Source organism: Erpetoichthys calabaricus, chromosome 9, assembly GCF_900747795.2.
Source record: "Erpetoichthys calabaricus chromosome 9, fErpCal1.3, whole genome shotgun sequence".
NCBI classification, from domain to species: Eukaryota; Metazoa; Chordata; class Cladistia; order Polypteriformes; family Polypteridae; genus Erpetoichthys; species Erpetoichthys calabaricus.
The window spans coordinates 49,094,337-49,107,368 of record NC_041402.2 but is presented as its reverse complement, the minus strand read 5'-3'; the positions used below and the strand labels follow the sequence as shown (position 1 = coordinate 49,107,368).

Here is a 13,032-nt window from a genome sequence, read left to right as displayed (position 1 = left end):
GCAGTTTTATCATTCAATAACAGGTACAAACCCCTGAATGTTATTATGTTAATATCAAAAAATATTTTGTTGTAACTTCTGTACTCATATACAGTACCCATTTTATCTGAACATGTTTCTCTTTTTGATCAATGTGCCATTCATTTCCTATCAATGAAGCAAACACTAATATGTCATACTGAAAGTAATTTACATAATTCTGGGAATTATTCCTTTAATACAACAAACACATTAAAAGCTGTCAGTGTAACACACATTCAAAGAAGCTACATCTATAGAATTAACTATGTTGGGAACTTGCTACTTTTGCACTATTAAAGTGGTAATTTTTTAGTCTTTAAATTGACTAAATAATAAACAAGCTCAAGTCAGTCACTCAACTAAATGAACTATAAATACTTTTTACAAGTTTGTATTTCTGAAAACATAGAAAGTGTCCTGGTAATCTGATTAAAAAAAAGATCCTAAAACAAAAACAGAAAAAAAACTAAGTTTATATACCACACACTTCACTTAACAAAATCAATATAATACACATTTATAATTAAATTACCTTTTTGCCGACTGTCTTTGAACTCCGTTTCATACTGTATGGCTTGTTGCACTCCTCTGGGCTGTAAGTGAGTGGCCTCTTTATTTATATGGTCACATTCTGCATTTTCTTGGATCTCATACAGATCGTCTTCTCTGCTTTGTGGTTGTATCTCATTAACATTTTCCATTACAGGCTCCACTTCTTCCTGTAGCTTGTCTTTTTCTCTTTCCAGGCTTAGTATTTTTTCATTAATCTCTTTAGCAGACACAAGTTCATTTTCTTGAACTCTGATCTCCACTTCCCCAGTCACCTTTCCAATATCCTGAACTACAATTTGATCATTCAATTTGTTTTTATTTTTTAATATTACTTCATTCTCTGCATTTATTTCTTCAACAACCTTGACAGAATTAAGAACATCAGAAAATCCCTCTGAATGTTCTTCTAAGGTTACAGAAGAAACTACTTTACTCTCTTTTTCTATCAATTCTTCATCCTCTTGTAGCTCTTGATCCATTTCTCCATCCTCTTCCTCAACACCTCCATCTATCTGTTCCATCAATACATCATTCCCTCCCTTACCCAAGGTAAGCAATCTGTTCTCTGATGCATATTTTATGCATTTTTCTTCTTGTGAATCTAATTTTTCAGGTCTCCTAATCTCCATTTCTATTACCTCTTCTCTCTCTGGTACTGGATTGTTCATCTCCAAAGTTGGGAGTGAAGCTACTTGAACAGACTTTCTGACAGGAGACTTCTGGGGATTAGGTTTAACTGCAGAAATGAAGGATGGTACTTCAAAAAGCTGAGTAGTTTTCAGAATATCTTGAGTTAGATCAGGAGGCATTACTGCACTGATTCCTAGTGTAAACTTCTCTAACGCAGAAGTGTCATTTGGTTTAATTTTATTTATGTCATGTTTGTCAATATCTACGAAAAAAAAAAGACATGAGATCAAAGCACATTTCTTTACTAGACACATACTATAATAATTAAATGTATGAGATTATACCAGAATGTTTTATATTTTGTATATTTTAATCTCCTCTCCTTTCTTAATGTATCCAACAATCCAAATTTATAACTTGCTTATCCAGTTCAGGCCTGTGGGGATATCCCAGTAACAATGATTGTAAGGAAGGAATCAATTTCAAACTATGCCTCCAGTCCATTACAGGGCATGCGCTTGCATAGACAAACATGTACACTCCCAATACTCACTACCATCGGGGCAATTTAGAGTTTTTAAAATTAACCAAACACACATCTTTGAGATGTTTTTTCCTTGCACAATACTGAAACAGACAGTGTGCCAGTGCCTGCTCCATGCAGGCTATGTCCAGGCCTAGGATTCAAACTCATGACTCTGAATCTGTGAAGCAGCAGTGTTAACCACTGCACCAATGTTACATGCATCACTTAGAAAATGTAAAATTGAAACCTCCCGTGTTATCAAAATTTTAAGCATCTAATGGAAAGCTTACTGTGCCACTATACTGGGAAGTATGATGTAAGGCATATTGGATATGGCTCCATTTAGACCTTCAGTGGCACACACGACTGTAGAAAAAAAACTGACTGACTGCAATGCAGAAAGCCGGTTAACACCTGCATTTCTCCTTGACTGGCTGAGCTACTTACTGTTGTGTACCAGCATTCAGCTTACTCTGTTTTTCATCTGCGAAGAGTTGTTAATCAAAGATGGTATGAAACATTTGCAGAGACTCTGAAGACCAAAAATACAACTAAAATAAAAATTAATATTAAGCTTTTAACTATAAGCTAGACTAAATGGAAGTGAACCCTGATCAACTTAACAGAGGTTACAACATCCTTTAAAACTAGGTACACGCTTCTATCTCTACATTCCTTTGCAGCAGGAAGCTGACCCAATTCTTTGGGCATGGAAGGTTCTCTCTTGAATGCCCTGAACTAGCTCAAATATTCATTCTTGAAAGCCAAGCCAGTGCTCATCTCAAGATTTTTTTAATAGGATAAAAAAATCAGATCTAAATATTATAATTAACACTGAAGTGGGTCTATGTCACACAAAGTGTTGCAAAGGCAATTTTTTTTCTTAAACTAATGAGAGCATATTATATTTGCTATCTGGATTTTTACAGTTAATTGCCCCCATATAGTCTGGCAATATATTGCATTGCTATGCCATAATGGCTAGATAAGGTCAAAATTAGGTGTACAATATTTAATGTACAATGTGTAACATATTTAAAATACCTGGGTTTTTACTTTGATGCAAATTTATGAATACTCCTTCTTCAAAAGCCTTCATATCTATTGTTTTACGACCTCCCACCTTGTGTCTCATTCCTCTCTTCTGGATAGGTTCCTCCACGTTTGGGGTTTTCAAAGACATACTAAAAAAGTGCACATGCAGAAAAAGTAGTAAGAGACACAAACTACTCACACTCTATAGGCGTGCCTTTTTTCTTTTATGTAACTTGACACAACAGATTTCTTTGGCAGTAACAGCTTTATTTTATTGTCAAAACATGTACCACTCCAAGTGCACCCCTTCTTATATATTATGTATAAGATTCAGAAGGAAAATGTTAAGTCATAAACTATAAAAGCTTCAAAACATCCTAGTACTAACAAAATATAAATAACTGTTGGATTTGGTACTGATTTCTTTAATGCTTGAATTGTAGACTACATGGCCTGGACAAGCACAAGGAAAAAATGCAAATGTAGGACAGAAATAAAGATTTTTACTTCTATAATGCATTTTTAAATAATTTTCATTTAGTTGGAGAAAAATAATGTATTTCAAAGCATATTTAGGAAATGATTACCAACAAGCCACAATGAACAACTCTTCTCAAATAATGATTTCTGTTTATTTAACTTTGTAATTATTTACATGGAAATGCTTATAAATTACACTAATAAGTCTAAAGCTATGTGGAGTTCCTCCCTTTTAATGTCATACCACATTCTGCCTTCACCTCAGCCTACAGTGCATCCGGAAAGTATTCACAGCGCATCACTTTTTCCACATTTTATTATGTTACAGCCTTATTCCAAAATGGATTAAATTCATTTTTTTCCTCAGAATTCTACACACAACACCCCATAATGACAAAGTGAAAAAAAGTTTACTTGAGATTTTTGCAAATTAATTAAAAATAAAAAAATTGAGAAAGCACATGTACATAAGTATTCACAGTCTTTGCCGTGAAGCTCGAAATTGAGCTCAGGTGCATCCTGTTTCCCCTGATCATCCTTGAGATGTTTCTGCAGCTTAATTGGAGTTCACCTGTGGTAAAAATTCAGTTGATTGGACATGATTTGGAAAGGCACACACCTGTCTATATAAGGGTCCCACAGTTGACAGTTCATGTCAGAGCACAAACCAAGCATGAAGTCGAAGGAATTGTCTGTAGACCTCCGAGACAGGATTGTCTCGAGGCACAAATCTGGGAAGGTTAAAGAAAAATTTCTGCTGCTTTGAAGGTCTCAATGAGCACAGTGGCTTCCATCATCCGTAAGTGGAAGAAGTTCGAAACCACCAGGACTCTTCGTAGAGCTGGCCGGCCATCTAAACTGAGCGATCAGGGGAGAAGGGCCTTAGTCAGGGAGGTGACCAAGAACCCAATGGTCACTCGGTCAGAGCTCCAGAGGTCCTCTGTGGAGAGAGGAGAACCTTCCAGAAGGACAACCATCTCTGCAGCAATCCACCAATCAGGCCTGTATGGTAGAGTGGCCAGACGGAAGCCACTCCTTAGTATAGGGCACATGGCAGCCTGCCTGGAGTTTGCCAAAAGGCACCTGAAGGACTCTCAGACCATGAGAATGAAAATTCTCTAGTCTGATGAGACAAAGATTGAACTCTTTGGTGTGAATGCCAGGCATCACGTTTGGAGGAAACCAGGCACCACTCATCACCAGGCCAATACCATCCCTACAGTGAAGCATGGTGGTGGCAGCATCATGCTGTGGGGATGTTTTTCAGCGGCAGGGACTGGGAGGCTAGTCAGGATAAAGGGAAAGATGACTGCAGCAATGTACAGAGACATCCTGGATGAAAACCTGCTCCAGAGCGTTCTTGACCTCAGACTGGGGCAACGGTTCATCTTTCAGCAGGACAACGACCCTAAGCACACAGCCAAGATATCAAAGGAGTGGCTTCAGGACAACTCTGTGAATGTCCTTGAGTGGCCCAGCCAGAGCCCAGACTTGAATCCGATTGAACATCTCTGGAGAGATCTTAAAATGGCTGTGCACCGACGCTTCCCATCCAACCTGATGGAGCTTGAGAGGTGCTGCAAAGAGGAATGGGCGAAACTGGCCAAGGATAGGTGTGCCAAGCTTGTGGCATCATATTCAAAAAGACTTGAGGCTGTAATTGCTGCCAAAGGTGCATCGACAAAGTATTGAGCAAAGGCTGTGAATACTTATGTACATGTGATTTCTCAGTTTTTTTATTTTTAATAAATTTGCAAAAACCTCAAGTAAACTTTTTTCACATTGTTATTATGGGGTGTTGTGTGCAGAATTCTGAGGAAAAAAATGAATTTAATCCATTTTGGAATAAGGCTGTAACATAACAAAATGTGGAAAAAGTGATGCGCTGTGAATACTTTCCGGATGCACTGCATATAAAAGAGATTCAACTTCTTCATTGCATCTTCATAGCTCAAACATTTAAGTCTAATACATCATATGTGAACTTTATGTAAAGATAGAATACACACTCAGTATTCAAAAATTGAATAAATTTTAATAATGTAATTTTACACTAAAATAGTAATGCAGAAATTGTATCTGTAACAAAAGGATCTTTTTTTGTCTTTTTAATCACTTCTCTCTATATACTGTAAGTGCAAAATGTGCAATATGACTTTTTCAATTTTAAAATGGGGGAGTTGGATCTTACTTCTTATGTTTTCCTTCATAAAAGGTAAACTTTATTTGCATATTCTATTTGTCACATAAGCTGAATTTTTTTACCATCTACATCAAGGATTCTGAATCTTTTCTGCTCACAGTATATTTTAAGAAGAGACAGGCGTAAGGTTACATAAATAACTATGCACTTTACCCTCACTAAGGTATGGTTTCTGTGACTTTAAGCAAACTCATTAAAGTTATTTTAAGAATAGTGTCATCATTTCCTTCTTCCAGGCTATCATATTCCTTAAAAATAATGTTTGTGTTTATATTTATTCAAATTCTTTGATTTTGCTAACACTTTACACTAAGTGGTTTTCTCTGACTGGCAAAGTAAAATTAAAAGATTCTGCTATAACAGAAACAACAAACTTAAAGGAGAAATACCTCAGATGACTTGTTAAAGCAGATGATTCGTCATGTAATTTGGGGTTTTCTAAAAGAAAACAGGAAAGAAAAAAGCCAGTTTAAGTCAAAGTTGCTTCAATTTAAATGGGTCATTGTTTGTTGAAAACTTTTTTATAAGTAAAAAATATAAAACGTTAATATGATATGACTACATAAATGCCTGGGCAGAATCATGAACTATAACTTAATTATGTTGATAAAGGCATGTTGATACCTAATATTTTAGTTCTTTTGAGAATTCTTGGAGCATCATACAGTCTGATCATTGAAACACCCTGTGGGGACCCCGTTTCTAGGAATATTTTTAGCCATCTGAAATGCACTCCATTTGGAACTAATACATCTTCAGATTGTTCGGAAATAGACTTCTCAGACAAATAAATGGCAAAATATTGCTTCTATCTGATCTTTGCAGTTGTTTTTTGATATTAGTATTCAGTAAGCACAAATGTGAATGCAGCCTTTTCTGACCTTTTGCCCAGGTATCTCCTCTGCTCATTGTTAATTGTCATTGTTGGATTACAAATTAAGGGAACAAAGTACACTGGAAAAAATGTTAATTTGTAGGTAGATTACAAAAACATTCAAGCTTTCAAAACTATGGCAAAAATACAAAGATTTGTACATTTCCTAAAATTGTAAATGTAACCTTATCAACCTTTTCTGCATGCAGAATAAAAATTAAAAAAAAAAACTAATTAAACAATGAAAATAATTTAAGGCAAAAACGAGTCGCTGATTGTAAAACTAGCTGAAACAACAAAAAAGCAACCACTGTAGGACTCCCGGACTAACTTAAAGAAAAACTAAACTATCTTGGCTCCATTTGTAACTGTATGTGCTAATTTTTAAAGAATCCATTTTAATAAAATATTTAGAAAAAAATGCAAAAGAAAAAAGTGAAAGAGAATTACTAATATATTCTAGTATTTACTAATAATTTGTAAGATAACCTCCAAAGAAAGAAATGCACAATATAGGAATGATTTGAAATGTTAAAATGAAAGCTCCAACACACCATAAAATGGAATAACAAGCTCCATTATGGGTAAGGATTAGCTTCTAAATAAGTAATTGGGTTAAAACAAAATCCAGAACCAAACCAGAGGACCCCATTTTATTGTAACAGCTTTTACTTCTTTTCTTTTCTGCTCTGGTTAGCTTGTTCTGATCACCGCCTCAGTTTCTCTCATTAGAAAGCACTTCAGACTTCCTCTCTATTCCAACATTTATTGGTCACTATGCAGGTCTCTTTTTTAAATTTACTTTGATGTCAGCCTGTGGAGCCAACATATTGCTAATGCAATCCTAAAATTCCATGTGGCAAGTGGATGTGTGCTTTTCTTACTGCATCTCTACGGTCAGGCTCTCTGCTGTTATATTATCTTCATGGCCCAGGGATTATTATGGACCACGGCTGAAAAGAAGGCAACAATAAAGTACAATTTAAGTATACTTCACATAAGTACTTTTAGCCAAATAAATATGGTAATTGTAACATGCAATTTCGGCAACAAGTGTTAACTGGACAAGGGTGGGGGGGAAGCACTGTGTTTGACTATAGCAAATGCAGCCTCAGTCTGAGACACTTAAGGTTACCACCGATTTACATGAAGCCTGATTTCTTTTGATTTGATTAAGGTATTGCTTATGTTTTGAAATGTATACACTGTTTAATTTGTATTATTTCTGCCATTAATGAGACTAAATAGTTAGTTTCACCTATTTTGATTAGGTAAAATGTTATTTTATATACTGTACATTGCTAAATACCACTGGATTTCAGTTATTTGGGGGCAAAAAATACCATTTAAAAATATTTCTTACCCATCACAGTCTCACAAGCAAACTAAAGTACAGTTGGTGAACTGTTTTAATCATACTTACTGTATGTAATCAAAAAAAAATCTAGAATACTTACAGAAGAGTTGGAAGAGGAATGTTTCAGCTGTCTTAACTATCATTTGGCAACTGATACACTACAGATGTTATAGCAACAGCACAGTGAGCATCAATGTCTCATTTAAGTTGCTATACTATTTAGGATCTCAACCCTACTATTGGTATAACATCTGTAAAACTGAGTAACTTTGTAGTGTTTCATTTACTTATTTACAGAGAAAGCAGCATTTGCTCATTACTCCAAATTTTATATATAAAAAAAACAAAAAAAACTGTACATATGATAAGCCAAACTCACTACAATATATATATATATATATATATTTATATTCAGTACTGTGCAAAAGTTTTAGGCAGGTGTGAAAAAATGCTGTAAACAAAGAATGCTTTCAAAAATGGAAGTGTTAATCATTTATTTTCATCAATCAACAAAATGCAGTGAATGAACAAAAGAGAAATCTAAATCAAATCAATATTTGGTGTGACCACCCTTTGCCTTCAAAACAGCATCAATTCTTCTAGGTACACTTGCACACAGTTTTTGAAGGAACTCGGCTGGTAGGTTGTTCCAAATATCTTGGAGAACTAACCACAAATCTTCTGTGGATGTAGGCTTCCTCACATCCTTCTGTCTCTTCATGTAATCCCAGACACACTCGATGATGTTGAGATCAGGGCTCTGTGGGTGCCATACCATCACTTCCAGGACTTCTTGTTCTTCTTTACGCTGAAGATAGTTCTTAATGACTTTGGCTGTATGTTTGGGGTTGTTGTCCTGCTGCAGAATAAATTTGGGTCCAATCATACGCCTCCCTGATGGTATTGCATGATGGATAAGTATCTGCCTGTATTTCTCAGCATTGAGAACACCATTAATCCTGACCAAATCTCCAACTTCATTTGCAGAAATGCAGCCCCAAACGTTCAAGGAACCTCCACCATGCTTCACTGTTGCCTGCAGACACTTTTTATTGTACTGCTCTCCAGCCCTTCGACAAACAAACTGCCTTCTGCTGCAGCCAACTATTTCAAATTTTGACTCTTCAGTCCAGAGCACCTGCTGCCATTTTTCTGCACCCCAGTTCCTATGTTTTCATGCATACTTGATTCGCTGGGCCTTGTTTCCACGTCGGAGGTATGGCTTTTTGGCTGCAACTCTTCCATGAAGACCTCTTCTGGCCAGACTTCTCCGGACAGTAGATGGGTGTACCTGGGTCCCACTGGTTTCTGCCAGTTCTGAGCTGATGGCACTGCTGGACATCTTCCGATTTCGAAGGGTAATAAGCTTGATGTGTCTTTCATCTGCTACAATAAGATTCCTTGGCCGACCACTGCGTCTACGATCCTCAACGTTGCCCGTTTCTTTGTGCTTCTTCAAAAGAGCTTGAACAGCACATCTAGAAACCCCAGTCTGCTTTGAAATCTTTGTCTGGGAGAGACCTTGCTGATGCAGTATAACTACCTTGTGTCTTGTTGCTGTGCTCAATCTTGCCATGACATGAAACTGTCTTCCACAACCTCACCTTGGTAGCAGAGTTTGGCTGTTCCTCACCCAGTTTTAAGCCTCCTACACAGCTGTTTCTGTTTCAGTTAATGACTGTGTTTCAACCTACGTGTGACATTGATGATCATTAGCACCTGTTTGGTATAATTGGTTGATCATACACCTGACTATAATCCTATAAAATCCCTGACTTTGTGCAAGTGTACCTATAAGAATTGATGCTGGTTGGAAGGCAAAAGGTAGTAACACCAAATATTGATTTGATTTAGATTTTTTCTTTTGTTCGCTCACTTTGCATTTTGTAAATTGATAATAAACAATCATTATTTATATTTCTAAAAGCATTCTTTGTTTATAGCATTTTTTCACACCTGCCTAAAACCTTTGCACAGTATTGTATATAATATATACACACAAATGTGTGTACAGTATACAGTATTATAACTATTATATATATACACACACACACACTGTTACCATTACATACAACTCACATGTTTTAATGGCTTGCAGCCACATCAGTTCGACATGGTGACCATTACAACAACATGCTGAGTGTAGGTTGTACACAAAAATCCTTGATTAAAAAATAATTTTTTATTCAATAAAAAATTTCACATATTCAGTGAGGGTGAATATTTTTAAACTTCAGAATATGTAAATAAAATTGAAATCATTTCATTAACATGTTTAGACACTTCAAAAAATGGTAAAGAGAAAGAGGAATATTTTGAATCTTAAAGTTAAACACTACAGTGACCATTAACATACCTGCATTCAACACTGATTCATTTTCTTCCAGTTGTATTCTGGGAAGCTGTTTCTTAACCTTTCTTCTAAAATTACTTCTAGTGGCAGCTAGAATATTTTCTGAAGTTAAATCCAGAAGATCCAGACTCATTGATTCTCTTGTGAAAAAAGAACAGAGCGTAAAATAAGTTATTGACAAAGCATTTGTACAAACATCCATTGCATTCTAGGAGTGCAAATATGACCAGGTGCAAACAACCTCAAGGAGTCACACTGCAGTTATCCCGTCAATGCTACAACATTTCTAACCACCATATTTCCCAGCCATACACTTCCTTGAGAATGATGATCCACAGATATGCCCAAGAGGAATGTGCAGGAGTTGACAATAGGTGAGGGAATTTGGCTCTAAAGCGCTTTTTTCATCAAAAATCAGAGTTAAAAAACCAGTCAATTTATTTCCTTAAAAGATCAAAGCACAGTAGGCATTTTTGTTTTGCATTTCTGAATCTGTGTTGTCCAACTATTTGCTGGATGAGTAAGCATGAGTCCTACATTACTTATATGGTTTCTGAATAGGTCTTGGGTGTAATTACAATATTAGAATTGTGGTAATTTGTTTGTTCTATTTGAATTCATAAAACATACCAAATGAAATAATCTACAGTCCATATACAGTAAAACCTTAAGATTCATGTTAACTATAGATTTTAAGTTTTCTTTTTTTTATTATCATAAAAGTTTGGCTGTATACAAATAAATTACTTACTCAGTTTGGTCCATCACAGATCTTCCTGGAATTTGCCCCTTTGTCTCCAAATCTATATGAACAATTTATTAAGAAATAAAGGTTTTGAGATTCAAGCAAATCTTTTCATTGTTTTTTAATATATGCTAAGGTTTTCAATAAGACCAATTTGCATTAAAATCAAATATATTCATCCACTAGCTAAACAACTGAAAACAGTAACTTCAATGGCAAAAAAGGCTTCGCAAACCAACCTGCTCTTTGTTGAAGTGCATCTTTCATTTTTATTTCAAACTGAGAGGCACTCTTTCTTTTGAGAGGGCGTTTTGGCTTCATTCGCCGGACAACAGCTGTAACATCCACTGTAGACAAATCTGGATATGCCAGACTTGAGAGCTCACTCTCACTGTAATTAATATATGGTTTAAATATTAAAACAGTGTATTTGTACATTTTAATTAACTTAAAAATTAGACATACTAAGATGTAATGTGCTAACACTGTTAAGAGAAAAGGTAAATGCTTATTGTCATAGGCCAACCTCAGAACTGATTAAAAAATAAAAACAGAATTAGAAAGATGACAAGCTAGTAACACAATTAGCCACATAAGATGTTACTATATTGCATCATGAAATTCCATAAATAAATGCATAAATGTCTCACAACAAGGTGTTTCCACTATAAGAAAACAACAACTTGCATACAACCAAATTTAGGAGGGATAAATTGCATTTCCACACGTATTGCAAATTCCTGCTTGCCTCCCAAACCACACCAGGACATATTTATTACAAAATTATAGCTATACAAAACAAAATTTCAGAAAATATTTCCTCATGATTAAGATCCATAAATTTAAAACATAACAGTGAAAATGAAACTCAATAAATATTTCAATTTCAAAAAGGCATGTAAAAACAGGTAAAAAAAAACAAAACACGCTAATATACCAAATAAAAAAATTGCTTAAATTACTAGAGAAAAAAAAAGTTACTAAAATTAAATTTGTTAATTGCTCAAACCAGGGAAATTGGTATTTCATAAGCTTTAATGATGTGGAGAAGTTAAACTTACATTTACAATGCAAAAAATCTAATATAAACAACACGCATTTATACCATAAGCAAAATGTTTACACATCAGTTTAATTCTCTAGTGCTGCTATAAACTACTAGCATGCTCTATGAAATTAGCTGAACTGGGTTTATTTCAACAAGTAGAAAATTTGAAAGGGGGCAGTGCAGTAGCGCTGATGCTTCACAGATCCAGTGGCCTATGTTTCAATATTGTGCCTAGTCATTTTCTGTGAAGTTTGCCTGCAAGTGTTTCACTTGTACAGTATATATGCACCTATCCTATATTGACAGTATTACCATGGTGAAGAAATAAGACAAGGTTTGCGTATGAACATATCCAGCCTTATTATTGAATATAGGCCTATCAATCCTCAAAGTACAGGGTGAGTCAAAATGATGTTAACATTTGAATGTCAGAAACAATTTATTCACAAAACATTGAAAACATGATTTACAGGAATGTCTCAACCTGTTTGCCATCATGTTCAACACATGTACCATATATGCCACAAAAATTGTCTATAAGTATATACATAGCAGTACCATTAGTGTTAACATAATTTTGAATCGCCCTGTATATCATATGCTGAACATGCTACATTTTTCTCCAATACAATAGATTGTTGTGCATGGTACACAGGTGGATTCATGTATGCATCACATATTTGCATGGCATAGCTCACACTGGGATACAACAGCAGACCCTTGTCCAGTTCTAATGATATGGTTCAAAATAACAGTAGCACTAAATAAGAAATGTGTGTTGACATTAAATATGAAATATAAACAGAAGGCATGTATTGTTGATTGCATTATTGATTAAACACAATGATGTAAGCTAAAAACTAAAAAAAAAATAGTATCAATAGAGCATATAAGCCTTAATGAAGTAGTTCACAAATTTAGAAATAAAAAAAAAAAAATTTAAATCTTCCGTCTTTATCAACGTAATCCAAAATATTAACAAATCTTTTAAACACTGACAAAAAATAAACTACATTTAATTGTGATCTAAACATTCAATAGATACAAAGTATTAATACCTCAAAGACCAAATGCTGAGGTGGACATGAAATCGCCTAACTTTAAATCTATTACTGGGTCTTAAATATATGCAACTATGCTCTCATGCCAACCTGGTTAACCATGGAGAGGAAATCCTGCAAAAAATCTTTCTTGATTTCTCTATCCAC

General features: G+C 35.1%; 1 protein-coding gene across 3 annotated transcripts in view; it reads right to left on the bottom strand.

The window, feature by feature from the left end:
* The window catches only part of LOC114657739 (uncharacterized), a 101,953-nt gene that overhangs the window by 71,437 nt on the left and 17,484 nt on the right, over positions 1–13,032 (bottom strand). For all 3 annotated transcript variants that reach the window (XM_051932199.1, XM_051932198.1, XM_028809622.2), the window contains exons 6-11: positions 11,016–11,167; positions 10,783–10,834; positions 10,035–10,171; positions 5,837–5,885; positions 2,774–2,913; positions 554–1,465 (exon numbers count right to left, since the gene is read on the bottom strand). In XM_051932199.1, the coding sequence (XP_051788159.1) occupies positions 554–1,465; positions 2,774–2,913; positions 5,837–5,885; positions 10,035–10,171; positions 10,783–10,834; positions 11,016–11,167 (1,442 nt within the window). The remainder of the gene's footprint in view (positions 1–553; positions 1,466–2,773; positions 2,914–5,836; positions 5,886–10,034; positions 10,172–10,782; positions 10,835–11,015; positions 11,168–13,032) is intronic.